Raw genomic sequence first — 19543 nt, 5'->3', positions numbered from 1 at the left:
GGAAGCCTTCCGCGCGCCGCGAGCGACTCGGTTGCACGAGCGTCGACCCATGTGGGCAAGCGGGAGCACGCTTCGGCGCGCCCCTGGGAACCGCAATGCCTCCAGCAAACCAGCATGGAGCATTCCCCCCGGCCTGGCAGCGATAGGCTTGCAAAGTACGCGATGCGCTGCTTCTTCGCCCGCTTCTTAAGTGCTCAGGTTTCGGGGCCACCGTTCAACAAAACACGCTCCCCGCCCACTCTCCTGGGACTCTCTGACAGCTGCGGACCATGGACCTGGAATTCCTTCACCGCATTACCGCCTCGCCCTCTGTGGCCGGCGTGGCTGCTGCTGCTTTCGTCGCTTACTGCGTCGGCCTCTATGTCTACCGTCTGTTCTTCCACCCGCTGGCCAAATTTCCCGGCCCGCGGCTCGCAGCCATCACATCCTGGTACGAGGCCTACTACGAGATTGTCAAGAACGGGCAGTACTCGAAGAAGATCTCGCAGCTGCACGATTACTATGGTATGCTTAAGCTCCAATTGCGTATATGTACGCGGGAGACGACGCGCCTTGGCTCACGCTTGTCTCAAAGGACCCATCATTCGTGTCACCCCGCACGAGCTCCATATCAGGGACCCGCGCTTCTTCGACGAGATATATCCCAAAAATGTCCATCTGGACAAGGAGGGATGGGACAATCGCTTTGGTACCGAGAACGGTGTGCTACCGACCTTCGACGCCGCCGTCCATAAGCGGCGACGCGCAGCACTGGCTCCGATGTACGTATTCCCCTTTTCGTTTCCTCGACCTTGACGGCGCAAGAGACGCACAAGGTATCATAGAAATGAACGTTGTGTTTACGTATTACAGGTTCTCACGCCGGTCTATCCTGGACTTCATCCACATCATCTTCCGGCACGTCGATACGCTTTCGGCGCGTATGCAAGAGTTTGAAGCACGCAAGGAGCCGATGAATCTCAGTCATGCGTTTCCCGCGTTTACCGGTGATATCATCATGGACTACTTCTTTGGCTTCAACTACGGCCAGCTCAAGAATCCCCAGTTTGAATCGTTCCATGAAGCGTTCGTCATGGTTGGTGGAACTGGTCACATCGCTGCGCAGTTTCCCATTATCTTTCCGGTCAGTACTAATCGTGGAATCTTACGAGGAAGAAGAAGATTTAACCGCCGGGCAGATCATGAACTCTATTCCTGACTTCATCACCGAGTGGCTGATGCCCCCAGCCAAGCCTTTTCTGCAGTTCAAGCGTGTAAGCCTCCCTATGATACAGCTTGAAGGCCTCCCGACTCACAGAACAGGATATGCGAGATACCATTGTCCGCACGCTCGGCGGCGAGGACGTCAAAACCAACGACGCCAAGCGGACAATCTTCCACGAAATCCTCGGCTCCAAACACCTCCCTCCGCAGGACAAATCCAAGCAACGACTCGAAGACGAAGCCCAAATCGTCGTAGGCGGCGGCATAGAAACCACCGCCTTCGCCCTGAGCATCGCATCTTTCCACATCATCAACACGCCGCGCATCTACCAGCGGCTCCATGCCGATCTCGTCAAGGCCTTCCCCAATCGAACCACTCTCGAACTGCAGCCCCTGGAGCAGATGCCCTACCTCAAGGCCTGCATCATGGAAGCCCTGCGCATGGGGTACGGGCTCAGCGCGCGCAACCCGCGCACGCATGACAAGCCACTCCAGTACAAGGAGTGGATCATCCCCGCAAGGACTAATATTTCCATGACAATTCCCGAAGTTAGCCACGACGAGGAGATCTTCCCGAAGTCGCGGGAGTTCATCCCAGAGCGCTGGCTCGACGACCCGAAGACCAAGGATGGCATTCCGCTGGACAGGTTCATGGTCTCGTTTGGTCGTGGTACTAGATCGTGCCTAGGTATGAAGTGCGTTGCACCCGCTTTCCTTTCCCCTGTCCATGCCAATCAATCTATCTGATGCATGCTCGGTTTGCTAATGAATAGTGCGGTGAATTTAGTCTTGCCTGGACCGAACTGTACCTCACGCTTGGCATGATGTTCCGGCGGTACAAATTCGAGCTCTTTGAAGCCGATGTTAGTGATGTGGAGATGGGGCATGATTTCTTCATTCCGGTGACGAGGCTGGACTCCAAGGGCGTACGGGTTTTCGTCGAATCGACAACGGATTAAACTAATGGGGGGCCGGTGGGAAGGCGAAGATACCCAGTAATAGTATGTTGAGCAGCCAGCGTTATTCGCGTTCTGGGTAACGGGTTTGCAGTACAACACAGGATCGCTTTTTTCCCTGCGCGATTCAGGGGCATGCAACGTGAGCTCGTGAGTGAGTGGTAGCCCTCCGGTTCGCCCGAGCTGCAGGTCCAGCGTCGTCGTTGTGCGATCTCCTGATCAGGTTGGTATCGTTATTCCCTGTCGGCCAGCCCTGCGAACCCGGGTCTTGGTGATCCGATATGTAACGGCAGCATCGCGATTTACGAACACGACGGGTTTGCTCCATAGATACGACGATGATGGCGCTGAGCGATGGGCGATGGCGTCGCGCCGTAACGCTTAGCAGAGCTCCTGCCGCGTCTTCTGGAAGGATTGGCTCCTGGATCGTGATGAATGAATGGGCTGACATGCTACTGCAGCATTTCTAGCGCGAACGTGATTTGCCCGTTGCTCGAGCAGCCACAGACAACCGCAACTAAGCGTAGTCCTTTGCCCCTGGTGAGCTTCTAGAATCCTTCATTCGGCCCGTTCGCGCTAACCCGTTTCGGATCTACTCCGGGGTTCTGCCGAACATGTCGCCCTACCTCCGTCCTCAGGTGAAATCACCTCCATCACCACCGGAGAGCATGCGTCACTCGCAGCAATCGTTGCCTACTCGGCAACACTTCCGGCCGGAATGAGAAAACAGCGTCATAATGCATTGTCCTATCCTCTCAAAGCCTCGAAGACAAAGGAGCCGCGTCGACTGCCGCTTCCGATGAGCATCACCTGATGCAATGACAAGAATTTCCTGCAGCTCACACGAGGGTACCTGACGCCACTTTTCCGGGGCCCCGAGTTTAGTTCACCTTTACTATTCGTCGTTTTCTGCACATCAGGTTATTTGCTTATTCTTCGCGCCGTTGCTGCGCGGCTGCTACTGTGGCGCTACTCGGCTTTTTGCAACGGGCTGGTGACGGAGACAGGTACACCGACGGGTAAGGCTAGTAGGAGCTAGCTATGGAGGAGCGACATCATTTGATATCGTGCGACTCCGGGCACCCTGTTAGGTAGTGGGTTTTGTGGTTTTGCTGGTGGGGAGTGCGTGCGGACGGCGTCTGGTACAGCCCCGAGAGAGGATTCCGGATATTTGGGATGCCATGGAGGCGACGATTCAATCAACAGTGACACGCAATTCCGAGGCCTCACGCCATATTCCCCGGATAGAAGCGATATGGTAGGTCTTCTAGAAGGACTGAGGGGCGAGGCGGGTTACGAGACCCTGGTAAATACTCGGCCCCTACAGAGAAACCTTGCAACAACATCACGCCTACTCAGCTCTATCCATGGTCTTTCGAAGTGGCATGACGACTAGCTTTTTGGTTGTCTCGTGTTTATTGGTCATTGTCCCTGAGGAAATGTATGCATGGACCGCTTTTGGTAAGGCACGATGTTCCATTCTTCACGTCCCATTGCGGCGGCTCGGCACAAAGTCCCCGTTTGTTCTAACACTTTCACTCTAGACTCGACATCACGATGCTGCTCACGCGCGCACAGATGGCCGCTCGCGGCGACCGCGGCCCAGGGTTTCCCTCACCACCCGTACCGAGTCTGCGTCCATATAAAACTCCCACACACCCTGCAAGGGCTTCTTTCATTCCTCACCCTGCACTCCATACAACTCGCCCCACTCACACGGTACACACCCTCATACACACACGCGCGCAACCACATCCCTTGCATAGGACCCCGCATTCTTATCTCCGACAACCAAGATGCGTTGGGCCCCGTCGTCAAACCGCGCGACAGACGTCAATGCCCGCGTTGAGTCGCCAGTCACTCTTCGCGCCTATCTGCTTTGCGTCTTCGCGGCCTTTGGTGGTATCCTGTTCGGATACGACTCGGGATACATCAATGGCGTCCTCGGCATGAACTACTTCAAGCAGGAGTTTGGAGGTGAGTCTATGCGGCCGCGTCTATCCGACATGCGAACATCATCAGTTAACAAATGAACAGGTCCGTCAAATAACGAAGATGCGTATAATGGCCATCTCTACGCCACCTGGCAGAAGTCGCTCATCGTTTCCATCCTCTCTTGCGGCACCTTCTTCGGCGCGCTCATCGCTGGCTCCGTCGCCGACTGGATTGGCCGTCGTTCGACTATCATTGTCGGATGCGGCATCTTCTCCGCTGGTGTCGTCCTGCAAGTCGCCTCTACCGCAGTCGGCCTCCTCGTCGCCGGCCGTCTGATCGCTGGCTTCGGTGTCGGCTTCGTCTCGGCCATCATCATCCTGTACATGTCGGAAGTGGCGCCCAAGGCCGTCCGCGGCGCCATCGTCTCCGGCTATCAATTCTTCATTACAGTCGGCTTGTTACTCGCTTCTGTCGTTGACCAGGGCACGCATAGCATGATGAACACGGGCTCGTACCGCATTCCCATGTCCATCCAGTGGGTCTGGGCGCTCGTTCTGGGCACCGGCCTTTTCTTGCTCCCGGAGTCGCCCCGTTACTATGTCAAGAACGATCGTCTGGATGATGCTGCGAAGGCTCTGAGTATTCTCCGTGGCCAGCCGGTCGAATCGCAGTATATCAAGGATGAGCTGGCTGAGCTGGTGGCTAATTACCGCTACGAGATGGAGACTATGCAGTCTAGCTGGATGGACTGCTTCCGTGGCGGCTGGAAGCCTTCTGGTAATCTCCGTCGTGTTGTTCTCGGCATGGCGTTGCAGATGATGCAGCAATGGACGGGCATAAACTTTAGTAAGTTCACCGTCCCACCACCTCACCCCGACGAAACCTAACAGATGACCAGTCTTCTACTACGGCACCTCGTTCTTCCAGCAAGTCGGCATCGAGAACGAATTCGCTATCTCCATGGTGACGACCGCCGTCAACGTCCTCTCAACCCCGATCTCCTTCTGGACCGTTGAGAAGCTCGGCCGGCGCACGCTCCTCATCTACGGCGCCATCGGCATGGTCGTCTGCGAATTCATCGTCGCCATCGTGGGCACTGCCATGGGCGACGAGTCCGACGCAGCGGGCTACTGCCTCATCGTCTTCACCTGCTTCTACATCTTCTTCTTCGCCTCCACTTGGGGCCCCGCCGCCTGGGTCGTCATCGGCGAGATCTTCCCGCTGCCGATTCGCGCCAAGGGCGTTGCGCTCAGCACGGCCTCCAACTGGCTCTGGAACTTCGCCATCGGCTACATCACACCCTACATGGTCGACGAGGACGAGGGCAACCTCAAGTCCAAGGTCTTCTTCGTCTGGGGTTCCACCTGCGTCCTATGCGTCCTCTTCAGCTACTTCCTCGTCCCCGAGACCAAGGGCCTCTCGCTTGAGCAGGTCGACCGCATGCTCGAGGAGACCACCCCCCGGACCAGCAGCAAGTGGGTGCCGCACTCGACGTACGCGGACCACGCCGCCGAACGGGACTCGGAGAAGATGGTCAACAAGGCTGTGCATTTGGCCGGCGGCCAGCACGTCGAGCATAAGGAGGTCTAGGCATGCCGCCTTGGCTTCCCGCGCTGCTGTACGATAGCATCCCTCCGGATGGGATGGGGAGTGCGCTTGCTTTGGAGCCGGCTTCTTCGGCAGCAGCTTTGCCTGCTGCGCCCTCGGTGAGAATGGTATAGCGTCACCGTTACACGTAAAGAAAGGCGGTAATGAGGGTGGTGATGGTGGTGTGTTTTATTCACTGGTATACCCTGGGAACGGGGGGTCACGGTCACGGCGTTCTTGCTTTCACACGTATGGTCGGTTAGACGGAATCTTCCCCTCGCTTTAGTCGCCTCCTCTCTCTCACTCTCTCATTGAGCATTCATGGCTTGCGGCTGCATGGTCATCAGCGCTCGCGAGATATCCTCTGTCGCTTTCTTCCTTCTTGCATCTGAGTGCGGGTTCAGATTGGGACCTGCGGAAAGAGAGTGGCGAGCGGTGGCTTATGAGTACGAGTATGGATAGCGAGGCGATATCAAGTAATGTCTTGTCTATTAATGTCTTATATCTTTCTCTTTTGCCACCCCGTGCCATGTTGATGTTTAAGGGTAAACGCATAGTGGCGTGGGGCAAACTGAGTGTCCTTGAAGCCAGCGCTTTGCATAGCCCAGCTCAGCCCAGCCCAGCTGCCTTCAACACGTATAACGAAAACAGTTCATCCCACGAAGTCCGCCATCGCAGGACTCAAGCCCATGCATACATGCATGCCCTCGCTTCAACCTCTCCACCACCGCTTCTTGCCCACGCAGCACACACACTCGCAAGAACTCCCTCAAGCTTGCCTCCAGTCCAGCACAGCACAGCACAGCCGCCCCCGCTTACACGTCGCGCTCACCAGCACTCGCTCGGAGGCTAGCGAGACAAATATTCTATCCTCGCCGCACGCCGCGTGATAGAAGTCGGCCAGACAAGCAAGAGGAAGAAGGGCGTGCGGAGCGCTCGCTCTGTTGGACCGTTGACGCGGAGAGAAGGGCGCGTGGAATGTGCTTGGGAAGAGGAGAGAGGACGTATCTTGCTATCTCTGCCTGGGCCATATCTGCGGGGGGAAGTTGGCCTTGAGGGAGTGGAGTTCGCTAGCTGGGCGCACTTGGGGGAGAAAGGATAGGATAGGATGAGATGGGATGAGATGAAATGAGGCAGAGTCGGGCAATGCCAGGGGTGGGAGGTATGCATTTATATCGCATCTTCGGCGTGCGTCTTGTGCTCCGGTGGCATCTCGAGCCAGTCGGTAGAAGTCACGTCCGCGGCGGGCGGTGGGAGGGAAGGTCCTGATATCCAGCTAGTCAGTGTGGCGCTGCCAATCTTCGACCGCCGCTCCAACGAGCGTGCGTGTTCTCCGTCCCGTTCCTGTTCCGTTACGTTTCGTAAGTACAGCTGCAGCTGGCGTGAAAAGCGAGCCACTCCTCCACGGAGCCGCGGCGCGGGAAGGAAGTTTCAGAGGAACAACACTTCCTTTTAAAATCGCGCTGAAAGGGAACGTACGGAAGCGTCTGCGGCGTGTTCGTTGCGAAATGGTGGAGCAATTTCAAGTGTAAGAGGTTCATTCACGACTGTGTTGGTGGTTCTAGAGCTGGAAAGCAACATCTGCATTGGCAGCGAGGTGGATTGTTCGTTTACTCTAAGTCCGTTGCGGCGCGGGAGCTGTGAGGATGGGTCTCCCCTCCGGATCCAGTGCAGTTTGCACATAGGCTTCCTTCGTTTGCACTCAGTGGTAGGGTCGCCATATCAGCTTTCGGGGCTACGGCCTATATGGCGGGTGCTATATAAGCTTCACTCGCCGCCTCCCCAGGCAGTTTTCGCGTCCCTTCCGGGAATTTTGATGAGTCTGGTGTTGCTGGATGAGTCGGCAGCTAAGTTTCTCGGAGTCTTGAATAGGATTTGATTCGAGTTAGGCGTTGAGGAGAGAGGGAATGCATTGGTGAAGTCCTACGGCAAGTTTAAGTTCATCAAAGCAGACATGAGCCTCTCGAGCTCAATCGACGACGTGTGTTGATAGATGAAAACAAGGGAACCACCATAAACCTTCTCTTTGCGACTCAAGGAAGCTTAGGCTTCCACAAAACCACATCTCCCTCGATCCCTCCCTTTTTCGAGGCGTCGCTAACGGCGTTTGCAGCAACAGTCGCTGGCCTCCCTCTCGCTTCCTGCCTCATCATGCACAGCCGCACCCGCTTCATCCTAAATCTTCTCACGTTCCCGGAAAAGGGGAAGTCCTTCCGCCCGCGTTATCAGCGTTGGCGCGGCATCTTGCGAAGGCGCCCTTCACGGACAACATACCCGGTCTTGACTTCTCCTTGCGCAAATGGCGCAACCAGGGCGCATCCGTCCAGACGCTGCTGCTCGAGAAGGGTGCGCGGCGGGCGGGCGACGTCAGTTTCATTCACAACCAGAGGCGTCGTCAAGGGCGGTATCACGCGCTTGAGCCGTGTTTGGGTATGAACGTCTTGCTCGCTATCGCGCGATTTCGGGCGCTACTTATCGAGACTCTTCCTGGTAAATATGCTGAGCGGTACTTGCTCTTGGCTACGAGTGCGAGATATGCGCCTCGGCAGGGCGGCGCGGCTGTTTCGAGTGTGCCGTAGATGGGAGACTGGTGGCGGCTCGAAGAGGCGCCATGTCCACCGTGAACCAGAAATGCGAGAGAGAATCGGCTAAGGTCGAAAGATTGATGTTAGTGTTCCGGAGGAATGGTACGGCGGAGAAGGTTTGGAGGTATGGGAGGAAGGATTTCATGGAGATTACTGGAGCGGGAGCGGCGTCGTAGAGTATCTGGCTGAGGAAGTGTTGGAAGGGAGGCTGGACGTCGTATTCAGAAAGCTGTGTCTTCTTCCTCGTTGACGGCTGGAAAGATCGTGGAGAAGAAGACAACTAGTCCATAGGAAGGATCATCGACGAATTGCTGCGTCGCTTCATCCATGCACATATTTTATATCTCTTGCGGTACGTCGGTCTATGTCTCGTGCGGAAGAATTTGATATGCCTCTTCGACCGCGGAGGTTTGGTTCGTGATCACTCCATGTGCTCCTGGAGAAGGATATCAGGGTTCATAGTGGAGCTTCCTTTTCAGCTCAGGGCTTTTATAGAAGAGCTGCGAGCATACTACGTGGACCCAGGACACACGAGGCTACATTCGAACCTGTGGCAGGCACGAGGGCGGTGGTCAAAGGTTCGGGATACTAACGGTCGACTACGTGGCGAGCCGGGTGGGAACGGAAGATGGAGACAATAACTGCTATTTCCCTGATGACGGGATGCTGATGCTCCATGATACCTGGTGCTATGTGTCACTCCGTGGTGTTCGTATGCGGGGAATTTGCAGAACGCTAGTATGTTTCGGGGCTAGCCACATAGAGGGGCCATTGAGCCGCTATGCCCCTCCATCTCCGTGACACAGCATCTCATCCTTTCTATCCGCGATCTCATCCTCACAGTCCCGCTACATCCACACCGCCATGGCCTCACCCCTCTCCCCCAACAACAACAAACCCCACGCCTTCAACCCCCCCACCGTCCCCACCCCGCCCCCAACCTACGCCCAAGTATCCACCACCCCGCTACTACCCACCAGCAAACTCGTCACGCTCGCGGGCCAAGTCGGCCTCAGTGCCGACACCGGCAAGATCGTGCCCGGCTTCGACGCGCAGGTAAAACTCACCTACGTCAACATACTCGCCTGCCTCAAAGCCGCGGGCGCCACCCCGCGCGACATCATCCACGTGCGGCACTACATCGTCAAGGACACGGGGCGCGTGGGCGTCGACAGCGAAGACGAGCTGACGCGCGTATGGGGCCATCACTGGATGGAGTTTATGGACAAGGAGGGCGAGGGGCACCGGCCGCCGGATACGGTTGTGGGCGTGGCGTGTTTGGCGACGAGCGAGCTGCTGTATGAGTGTGAGGTTTGGGCGATTGTGCATGCGTAGAGTGCGGATCCCAAATCGTACGTGCGGAGGATGTGGCTGGGGGCGCGGCGCTGCAGATACGAGGGATCGGGATTTCTGCGGAGGATTGGGCGATATTGCGGGGAGCGTGATGCTGGGAGAGGAGAGCCTATCGGGGTGGCGGAATATAGTGATGCTTCGCTTCCAAGAACGGGTAGGATCCTGACTGCTGGTTTGTATCCTTGCTGTGTATGGTGTAAGAGATTACCAATGACTGACTATCGTGCGGTTTTGCCGCATGTGAACTTCGATGTCAAGATCGCATCATGAGATACAGTCCTTTGAAGGCCGGAATGCTGCTCAAGGCTGGTGTACGCCGCGAATACGAGCTCCATCATTTAGCCTAGGGATTGTAAGGTACCCCGCGCAGCCCTGGCAAGTCACCTGCCATTACTGGATGAGAATTGCATCGTCTAAGCCTCAAGTTATAGTAGCGAGATGTGAAGGATCCGATCCTTCCACGGCATCTGCGAGATCTTGCAAATCATCTTCGGGGAGTTTGATGGTCGTCGTCTCACAGCAGCCTCGCCGATACCAACGAAATCATGAAATTGCATCGTATCATGGGACTATACCATCCTAGCTCGTTCCTGTTCTGAAGGGACCGAAAACAACATATAAGAAGCTGTCCCTCTGTTCTGTACCGCATCATAACCAGTCTTCCAATCCTGTCAGTAGCCAGAATGCACATCCCCAGCCTCATCCCCTTCCTCGTCCTCGGCAGCACAGCTGCCAGCGTCGTCAAGCGCCAATACGACAATGACTTCAGCGGCTCCGGTAACATCCTCGTGCTGAGCGGAAAGAACATTGCAAAAGCAGACACCTCCGACATCTCCGGCTGCATCGCCGACTCCGGCAGTCTCGTCACCGATCTCACCAAATGTGGCGTCTTCACGCTCGGCGACCCCCAGGTCAGCGAGACTTTCAGCTCTAGCGCCAGACAGTGCAACTTCGCCGATCCGACTACGGTCCCGGGCGGCTATGCGTTAAAGTGCAATAGCACGATGCAGAAGGGCGGTTACTGGTATTCCTTGGTAAGCCACGCCGGCGCCGAATCAGAGGTAAGACAGGATGCTAATGGTGATATAGGATGGATATGATCCGGGCCCCGGGCTTGCGTTTATTTGGACTGGTAACCTGAACCCGTATTATGAAGCTACGAGTCTGCCCGCTGTGGGGGAGGAGGCGCCGATATGGCCATACTTGGGAGGGCCGGATCCACCGACTGATCGGATGTACTTCATGTGGCTGTGGAAGAAGTTGAGTGACTAGGTGGAACATGAGGATCGATTGCTTGGCCGCACATGGGATATCAGGTTGCGGGGCTCGGGTAACGAGTCTGTGCTCTAGAAGACAAGGCCTCGTGGACGCCGTAGTTTGTCCTCGTCCTCGTTTAGAAGAATGCACTGCAAGCCTTGCAATTCGCACGCTTTTATCAGACCATTTTCCGGGTTCCTCCAGGTCCAGTCGTCATAGTAACGCCCTGATCGTTGACGGATGTCGAATGTAAACTTCTGTAGCTTTGGCGTCGCTGCTTCCCAACCAGGGGCCGCGGACCTCCTCCACGTGACCTCCTCTTCATCGACCATATAGTTCATATGTGCTCCATCTATAGTCTCGCCACTCAAATATGCCTTAATAAAATCTAGAAGCGCTAGATTTGTCCAATGCGCAAAGGCGTCGTGATCGAATAAATCGTCTATGAGTGTGAGCGTAAAGGCCGAGATATTTGGAGGGAGCACTTGGGCCAGGGACGGAGCGTTCGCTGGACGGACCTGGCCGAAGAGTACGGGCAGACAGATTTCTAGGGTGATGAGAGACGTAAAGTCGCAGAGAGAGCCTATGGAGCCTCTGCAAACCGTTGCAAGGTATTCTGGGTCTCGTGCCTCCTCATCAACAAAGATCTCGTAGTCGATGACCAGATGCTCGAGGGTAAGGTAGACGTGGTCTAGAGCAGAACGTAGTGAAACTAAGTCGAGGGGTGCCTGGGACGACGGGCTTAAGTAGTCGTACTCCAGCGTCGTAAGGTTGGGCGTGCTCTTGAGCAGGGAATCAATCTTGTGAGGGGCAGCCGTTGTGCGAATTAATCGCAAAGCCGTGAGATTGGTCGCGACAGGTTCCACTGGAAGCGGCCAGAAAAAGGGGACACCGGTCTCCTCGAGCCAGCTAGTGATTGGATGATTCGGTAGCAGCGATAAATCCAGTACGTGCACTTGCGGTAGATAGAACAGCAGCAGGAATGAGTCGCGTGGCAACAACGTCTGTGCGTAAACGGTCTCTGGGCCCGACTCGCAGCCTACGCTAATACGTTTTAGCTTCTGGAAAGGCAGTCGTTGGGCCTTGCAGAGCTGGCTGGTGGGGGAACCGTGTCGGAGGACTTCTTGAAGGAATGTATTGGACCGTAGGAAGTCGATATCCAGGGCGAGCGTATCAAGATTGGTACAAACGAAGAGCAGCAGTGCCACAACAGCCTTTAAAGATCGTTGGCCGAAGATTGCCTGCTTCCAATCCTCAGGTCTAGCGAATCGTGACGCGTTGATAGCTTCCTCGAACAGCTTCTTGTCGTCCGAGTCGAGAGCGGGCGTATACGGAGGAAGCTCATCCTCCACCTCCCAATCCTCTAAAAGAAAATCGAACCCTCTGTAGTAGAGGCTAATGCTCTTCACGTGCCGAATAAAGTCGGGTCTTTCGAGGAGAGTCCGGAGCAAGCTGGCGAGCTTGGGAGTCGTACGAGCGCGGTAGTCCCAGGTCATGTTGATGGCGCGGAAAATGCCTGGAATTGTAGCTGCGCGCAATGACTTGCACGTCAAGGAAAGGTTGTTGATGTCTTCGAATGCAAGGTTTGTGGCAATGGTGTCAACGAGCTCGTTGGGGAGCCCATCCAAGGCGGCCATGGTGTCTCCGTCTCAGTCGAAATACTTTAGCTAGCAAGCTCGATAATTGAACTCAAATAACCTTCAGATGCGTGAAAAACTCTTGCGAAGCAGATAACGGTGCGTGTTGGGAGCAGAATGGACGCGCTGTGGGGTTGGAAAACAAACCGGGGGTTGTGACACCCCAAGTGCGCTAGCCAGAAGAGGAAAGGCTCAGGCGCCAGCTTCCCTCTTCTCCAGGGCTGTTCGTTCCGCAAAAGCTACTATCTTCAGATTGGGTCAGTGACCTCCCTCGACGCATTTTATGACGAGCCCCATCTACTCGCACCGCCTGACTGGCCGCAAACAACCGCCTTCTCGAGCTTCTGCCTGGCGCGCCCGCGGACCCACTTCGATGCTGCCTGGTTCTCGCACGACTTGACCCTGATGCTGACTTGGAGGCTCTTTCCTACGTGTGGGGCCCATCTATTTTCTTAGCAGATTTCTCATGCATGGGGTTTATGGGATGGGATCAGCGATAATGCAAGGAGATGTCGCTGTTGTCCTCTATGGAGAGAGGAGTCCCCAAGTTTTGGGCCCATTGAACGCAGGGTTCATGCAATATCCATCAGATAGATCATGTACCGCGAGAGCGTGGCAGATTGTGAAGAAACAGGCCCGGAGGAGCCTTTCGTTATACATAGAAGATATTGCATCCGCTGAGCCCTCCTCTATCTCTTTCTGCCGTGGTGCTTTTTTCTCAACCGATGATAATCCACACCCCGAGGAGTTTCGCCGCCCATCGATTCCACCACGACGATACACTGCCTCAATCCATCTCATACTTGCTTGAATCCATCATCCTCCCTCTTCACGCGCTCCTCTCCTTCCCCTCGCCCTCATAGTCCGGCACATATGAGTCATGTTCCGGTACCTTGCCCGCCGCCATATCCCTCATCCTCTTCTCGTGCTTCTTATGCCTTCGCTTCGCCCGCTTCGCGTACTTTGCCAGCGTGTTATCACGGTTCTTCGCCCAGTTCGGTCCGGCGCCCGGCGGCGGCGCTACGTGCAGTTAGGACTGGGATAGAGTGGATGTGGAAAGAGGGGGGAATGGGTATGCGTACCTTTGGCGCCATTAGCAATGGCCACACGCTCGCGCTCTCGCGCTGCGTCTCGAAGCTCGCGCATCTCGTGCTTTGAGAAGGGTAGGAATCCACGGGCTTGCTTTCCCTGCTTGCGCTTCTTTGGGTTGTTCTTGCCGGCTGGGGCTCGCTGGCCGTTTTGCTGCTTCTCGCGCTTGGTGTTGTTGGTGGTGGCGTCGTTCATGGCGTTGTTGAACTGTGTGGTGTTGTTGAAAGCGCTGTGGGAAAGGTAATTGCCGCCTGCATCGATCTGCATCTTGCTGGACATGGTGACACGCTGGTCTCGCAAAAGGGGCCCTCGAAAGAGAGTCGCTGACGACGAACAAAAAGCAAGGTTCGGACGAAGACGCAGCACGTAGATAGGCGGCGGAATCTGAAAAGACGAAAGTGGAGGCGGAGAGGAGAGAAGAAGAACGAGTGAACGAGTGAGCAAGGCGAATGTGGGGTCAAGGCTAGTACAGTGGAAAGGAAGGAGCGCCCATGTCAGTGCTATGGCAAGCGTGCTCATGCAACACCATAACAGCAATTGATCTAGACCTTGAAGTCTATCAAGATGTACTTTTCTCCAATATTTACACTTCTTAGCGTATCTTCAGTGCGCTTCCCAAACTATACGTCTTCGCGCTTCCACCAAGAGTCACCCATAGCGTCACCGGATCTTTGCCGACCTGCTCCTTCGTCGCGCTCGCAGCACTCTGCACATTGCTGGGAAAGGTGACCGGAATAGCCGTTCCACACCTCGCGTTCTTCGCGTTGACGGTGACTCCAGTGATCGACTTCCTATCGTCCGAGACCTGGTATGTCAGGTTCGGGAGGCATTCATCGCGGTTCTTACGGGCGATGACTGCTCGGGCGATGTCGTCGTGCTTCAGCGTGATGACGGGCCATTCAGTCCTGCAGGGAATTAGCATGAGCGATCAAGCTGGAGAAAGGGCTACGTACAGCCTCGTAAACTCATAGATCACTGCCTCAGTCCACGCCATCAACAAGCTCCATTTCTTGTTCTTCCCCATCAGCGTGAACGCAGTGGTGTCGCTAACCCTCATATTCGCCTGATGGAACATATACGGATCCCACCGAAGAGCGAGGAGGTACTTCGTATTCGTGTTCTTCTCATACTCGATCTGCGCGCTGAAGTCGCCTGTCCCGGCCGCAATGGCCTTCCATTCAGCGTTGACGCAAGCAGGCAAATCGCAGTTGTAGTAGATAGACGAGCCGTAGCGGCCGACGATGTACGCGCCAGCATATCCGTTCTCCTTTACGTTCGTGATGATGGGGTGGTAGTCGGACTTGCGGCTTGGGACATTCATGAGGATGGGGCGCGAGTTGTCGCCCACAGCGTACGTGATGTTGTTTTCGAGCCAGGCGCGGATCGCGTCGCCGTTATGCAGACCAGTGATTCCAGGCGGAATCAGACCGCTGGGCGAGAAGTAAGGCGAGGACTCCGCATCGGTGAAGCCCACGCGCTTGAACCATTCTTGATTCCATTGAATCTCTTTGACGACGTCTGCGTATGTTGCGTTCGTCTCGTCTTCGTGCGTGAAAGTATGGGAGACGTGATAATACGAATGCATGTTCGTCTTGTCCGCCATCCAAACATGCAGCGGATCCAGCTCCATACAATCAAGCGTCCACTGCCACTTCTTGAACTTTTTATTCCACAGATCTGTCCCCGTGCCGATCGGCTTCATGTAGTCTGGAGGACCATCGATCTGGTCAGCATACTCCACGCCTTCCTGCGGATCGCAAAGGGCGGGGTCATTGTCATAGTCGTGCTCCACAGCCTCTTCGATATCCCCATTCCCGTTGTGTCCGAGCTCTATAACATACGAGGAACCAGGAGGAAGCTTGGAGTTGACTTCCTTCATCCAGGTGACATGCTGTTGATAATCGGCGGCTTGGATGCGGAACGACTTTCCGGTCTGGTAAAGCTCGGTGAACAGGAAGTTGTCGTCTATCTGAGTATTGAAGTAAACACGGCGGAAGCCGAGATAGAGGCCGCGCGTGAGCCAGTGGATCCATGCGTGGGAGAGGAGAATCGACGATGTCAGGTTGGGATCGAAGTTGGTGAACCATACTTGCTGCTCGCGTCCAGTTGGGGACTTGTTGATGACTGCAGCTGTTGTCTTCGATGTGCCGCTGCCAAATTGAGCAATCTCCGTTGTGGCGGAAGTGTTGGTGATTTTGGCGGGATATTTCGTCAGGCCCTGGGTGCTCATTTGAGCATTCCTGCAGCTTTAATTAGCCTCCGGTCTTGCACTTTCAAGGGAAGCTTACAAAACGATATTAGCGGTCGAGAAATCCTTCGCGTTCGAGATCGAGATAGGCTGGTCAGCAGTAACTAGGCCACCTGCACTTTGCACACCGAACTCTGCACTTGGCCAAGCATTCAAACGCACCATCCTCACGCCGAATGCCTCCTGGTAGCTGTACAGCTCCTGCCATTGCTTCGCGGTGAGAGCCTTCGCCCAGTCATCTCCGTTCTGATATGCCCGCGCGCTGACTGCAACAATGCCGCCGAAGTTGCCAGCATCCGGGGTTGAATTCAGCTGCGGGAATCCTCCTCCTGGAAGCGAGAGATCCACGACTTGGTAGGGGATGCCGTAGCCCTCCAAGACCGAAACACCAGAAGTCGCATTAGAGTCGCGAGAGAGGATCAGTAGTGTGCTATTGACCGTAATCGCTCCGGCGGTAAGACGAGCGAGTAGCGCTGTCAGCGTGCATAGCCGGAGGAGTGATGCGAGCGCCATGATCAAGGAACCCTTCGGGGTGGTTGCACGATGCCACAGGTCGTGGAGAGGAAAGGGTCCATTGTGGAGGGCGTCCTGCGAAATTAAAGAAAAAACCAGAATGTACGAAGTGGGGAATTAAGACCTGATCTCGGTGTCGGAAGTGCTTCCGTTGCTCCTATAGATCGCATTAAGGGGAGCCTCCTCGACGAGGGCATGATCGGCGCGGGCAAAATCGTGCGACGTTGAGACTGCAACCTCAGGTGGGCATTTATGAGCCTAGCACGTAGGGCTAGCACTCATTAAAGTATATCCCTTTACTGTGTCGTATACTCGTGCAGGGAAATGCAACATGCAGAAGTAGGTTAGATGAGGCGGTCGTAAGCCTGGTGTCGATCGATCCCAGCATGGTGGTTCCGGAAGCCCTGACGAAGTCCGAATTCGAGATGCGGTCGCGGTTTTATTGGGCTGTTCCTGGTACATCTCATTCTCGAAGTGTAGTATAGATGAAATGCAATTTGGGAAGGTGATAATAGCCGTGCGGACTGTTGCCAAGGGGCAGGCCCATCGCCTCCGCCGAGCGAACATCGAAAAACATAGTCTTTAAAGGCCACCTTGGCAAGTCTGCTTTAAATAATGTTGTATGTTCGGAGGGTTGCCGTAGGTGGAGTCGGCTGGCTCCATATAAGATCCGGAATGTAGCTGTCGCCCACGACGGTGAATCTTTCCCGTTGCTGGGCTGTCAAATCGTCCGCCGCATGCAATGGTGAAATGCAGTCTTGTGAGTGCTGAGTTTGAGAGCAAAATGCCTTCTGCGGAGTGCAAGACCGAAGCACGATGGGTGTCCGACTTCCTGGAAAGGTGACGATGATATCTCCCACCCGCATGCTCGCAGGGCCCATTCCAAATTCCCCTGCTTCGGTGAAGAAGCACCGCCGCCCAGGAACCAGCTGCGCAGCTACCTGATGAAAATTGGTGGACAGGTCAGGATCGTTGTGGGAGGGAACCATCTCATCCTCTGAACAAGGTGTATAGTCGAAGAGAACGCGATCGTCCCGGATAGAAGTCACGTCCTTGCCTCCAAAGGTCAGCTGGCAGTCAGTCAATTGACTGAGATAGGTCAGAATAAACTTGCTCCGGGCTGCAGTCGCGGGAGCGAGAGGGTTCTTGAAGAAATCCGGGACGAGACGGACAAATCTCCCCTGGCCGAGACGTACGTGGCCCGCGGTGACTGCGCCCACAAATATCACATCGCCATCTTGTCGAACTGACGATGAAGACTGAGCGCAGTGCTGATGAAAGTAGTCATACCAGACTTGGAGCACTTTTGCTAAATCGCCCTCATGTGACGAAAAGTCGTTAAGGTCTCCATTTACGACCTGGCCAACTTTCGCGCGCTCATGTGCTTCGATTTTTAGAATGCCGGATTCAATGGTAGGTGGAGTTGTTGTGTTAGAATCATCCCTGGCCGAATCAATCATGAAGGAAACGGGTCGAAATTTGGGCGACGACCGCCAGTCAGGCACCCACGTTGGAAGGGCATCTGAGGTGGCTGCGAAGGAAGCGCCACAGCTAAGGAGAAGACCGGGCCGGACTGTTACTTCGGCCTTCGCGTAATCGTAGTAAACTTGTTCAGCCGACTTGGAATAGTTCACCGGGACTGGATCCGAGCTCAGGCTGTTGAGTGCGAAGAGACGATCGCGATCATCCGAGCACTCGGCTGCATAGTATTTGACAAGTAGTTCAAGCATCGTGGGCTGGCAGAAGTTGGGATATGAATCGCTTCGCTGCCCTTGAATGTTTTGAAGTCGGTAGACTGCGCTCTGCTGGCGCTCTTGGGCCGGACCGAGACCGAGCGTAATGATTTCTTCGTCAAGTAACTCCGTCATGCGGGTTACAAATCTCGAGAATATAACGGAATGGGTCCCGCAAAGTAGGTATGGTTCGTGGCCAAGTGCAACCTCCTGGATAATCCATCGCCGCTGAAACCAAGGGCGGTCCAGTACCCCCTGCAACCAACCAGATATAGTCTCTTTAATAGGCTGGGGAGAAGCGAGGAGCTCTTTATACGCGTAGCGAAGTGAATGCAGTATGTAGTCGTAACTTGGAGCAGAAAGGGTTTTGAATAGCAACTCCACCGCGCCCTTCTCGCCCACTTCGGTTCCGATCCAGATCAAGACCCGCTCAGCTTTCCGGTAGACTTGGTCCATTATTCGAACTTGCTGCTCTTTCTCTGCAATATCGCTTTGATTTATGCATAGCGCATCGACCCACAACATTCGGGTATCCATCGGCCGACGAAGGTACCGCAGCATATCCATGACATTGGGCCGGATCTGTAGAGTAGACCTCCAGAATTTTTGAATGACCATAAGTGGAACGGTGTTGGTGTCATCGCCCCAGGCGTAAGAGATCGCCTCGTAGCTCGCGTTGGAATTGCGTTCGTGCGTTTCCTTCTCCTGTCGATACTTTTCCCAGTCCTGCTTCCGATGCTCTGCTTCAAGACGCTTCATATCAGAGGACGCATCTCTGTAGTGCTCTCTTGCCGCAGAATACGAATCGCCCGTCTGCAAGATGGCTTGGAAAGGTCCGAGCGCTCTGCAATCAGAAGCATATCCTGCTTTTGCCTCATGCCAGGCCTTCCGCGCCTTTTCGTACCTCGACTTCGCTTTCGAATACTCCTTATTGAGCGCTTCAAGTAGTTTCAAAGGCTCAGGAAGCTCCTTGCAGACCTCTAGGCTGACCAATACCGGATCGTCGAAGCGTTCCGAGGGTAAGAGGTTGAGGATACGGATGTCGCGGGGAGCTTGAAGTGGCTCATAGACGTGTTTAATCATTGACTCCATGTTGGAGGGGATTGTCTGCGTTGCAAGATTCCATCTATGACCGGGAGGGCGGTTTCTTGAGCTGAAAGTCAGGGGCAGCTTGACGCGTGCATGGACCCGCGACTGGGCGCAGGCCTAGACCTGCGGCTGAGCAACAAAAACATCGCTTGCGCAGCCTCGATACCACGCGATAAAGAGATGTGATAGGTTGGGGGTTGTTGCAGGCGTTGTGCTCCAGTGTGAAGAGGGTGATGAGATGGCTCACGTTGAAAAGTGAGTGGCATGTAAGGATGGCGATCATATGAATCGGGTCTGGTGGCTCAGGCGTTCCCGATGCGGAAGGTGCAACCGAGCCTCCCCAAACCCCTCCACTTTT

General features: G+C 55.1%; 8 protein-coding genes across 8 annotated transcripts; 4 read left to right on the top strand and 4 right to left on the bottom strand.

Moving 5' to 3' along the window:
- Positions 1-269: 269 nt before the first annotated feature.
- BU26DRAFT_424116 (cytochrome P450) lies at positions 270-2162 on the top strand (the record flags this gene model as incomplete). The annotated part of the gene is made up of 6 exons (XM_033823547.1): positions 270-504; positions 575-761; positions 853-1123; positions 1179-1253; positions 1303-1898; positions 1991-2162. 6 exons carry the CDS (start codon positions 270-272, stop codon positions 2160-2162), a joined length of 1536 nt encoding a protein of 511 aa, XP_033686295.1.
- Positions 2163-2977: 815 nt separating this feature from the next.
- Positions 2978-6048, top strand: BU26DRAFT_539698 (MFS monosaccharide transporter-like protein; the record flags this gene model as incomplete). The annotated part of the gene is made up of 4 exons (XM_033831519.1): positions 2978-3008; positions 3990-4136; positions 4197-4940; positions 4993-6048. The coding sequence occupies 4 exons, from the start codon at positions 2978-2980 to the stop codon at positions 5682-5684; spliced, it is 1614 nt and encodes a 537-aa protein (XP_033686294.1). The 3' UTR covers positions 5685-6048.
- A 3082-nt stretch (positions 6049-9130) lies between these two features.
- BU26DRAFT_503823 (YjgF-like protein) lies at positions 9131-9601 on the top strand (the record flags this gene model as incomplete). Its single annotated transcript, XM_033826717.1, has 1 exon — positions 9131-9601. The coding sequence occupies one exon, from the start codon at positions 9131-9133 to the stop codon at positions 9599-9601; it is 471 nt and encodes a 156-aa protein (XP_033686293.1).
- A 701-nt stretch (positions 9602-10302) lies between these two features.
- BU26DRAFT_563231 (uncharacterized protein) lies at positions 10303-10891 on the top strand (the record flags this gene model as incomplete). The annotated part of the gene is made up of 2 exons (XM_033833136.1): positions 10303-10653; positions 10709-10891. The coding sequence occupies 2 exons, from the start codon at positions 10303-10305 to the stop codon at positions 10889-10891; spliced, it is 534 nt and encodes a 177-aa protein (XP_033686292.1).
- On the bottom strand, positions 10843-12731 carry BU26DRAFT_279801 (uncharacterized protein). Its single transcript, XM_033821500.1, has one exon. It carries the CDS (start codon positions 12511-12513, stop codon positions 10966-10968), a length of 1548 nt encoding a protein of 515 aa, XP_033686291.1. The 5' UTR covers positions 12514-12731; the 3' UTR covers positions 10843-10965.
- A 611-nt stretch (positions 12732-13342) lies between these two features.
- BU26DRAFT_563229 (uncharacterized protein) lies at positions 13343-13881 on the bottom strand (the record flags this gene model as incomplete). The annotated part of the gene is made up of 2 exons (XM_033833135.1): positions 13343-13533; positions 13596-13881. The coding sequence occupies 2 exons, from the start codon at positions 13879-13881 to the stop codon at positions 13343-13345; spliced, it is 477 nt and encodes a 158-aa protein (XP_033686290.1).
- Positions 13882-14194: 313 nt separating this feature from the next.
- BU26DRAFT_563228 (uncharacterized protein) lies at positions 14195-16363 on the bottom strand (the record flags this gene model as incomplete). The annotated part of the gene is made up of 3 exons (XM_033833134.1): positions 14195-14507; positions 14556-15842; positions 15891-16363. 3 exons carry the CDS (start codon positions 16361-16363, stop codon positions 14195-14197), a joined length of 2073 nt encoding a protein of 690 aa, XP_033686289.1.
- Positions 16364-16667: 304 nt separating this feature from the next.
- BU26DRAFT_279785 (HET-domain-containing protein) lies at positions 16668-19425 on the bottom strand. Its single transcript, XM_033821499.1, has one exon. The coding sequence runs from the start codon at positions 19186-19188 to the stop codon at positions 16972-16974; it is 2217 nt and encodes a 738-aa protein (XP_033686288.1). The 5' UTR covers positions 19189-19425; the 3' UTR covers positions 16668-16971.
- Positions 19426-19543: the final 118 nt, after the last annotated feature.

Source organism: Trematosphaeria pertusa, assembly GCF_010094035.1.
Source record: "Trematosphaeria pertusa strain CBS 122368 unplaced genomic scaffold BU26scaffold_5, whole genome shotgun sequence".
Lineage (NCBI taxonomy): Eukaryota > Fungi > Ascomycota > Dothideomycetes > Pleosporales > Trematosphaeriaceae > Trematosphaeria > Trematosphaeria pertusa.
The sequence above is the reverse complement of the archived record's forward strand: the minus strand, read 5'-3'. Positions and strand labels throughout refer to the sequence as shown.

Bases quoted from the DNA above. Each gene is read 5' to 3' on its own strand.
- BU26DRAFT_279801 (XM_033821500.1), bottom strand. From the start codon at position 12,513: ATGGCCGCCTTGGATGGGCTCCCCAACGAGCTCGTTGACACCATTGCC.
- BU26DRAFT_279785 (XM_033821499.1), bottom strand. From the start codon at position 19,188: ATGGAGTCAATGATTAAACACGTCTATGAGCCACTTCAAGCTCCCCGC.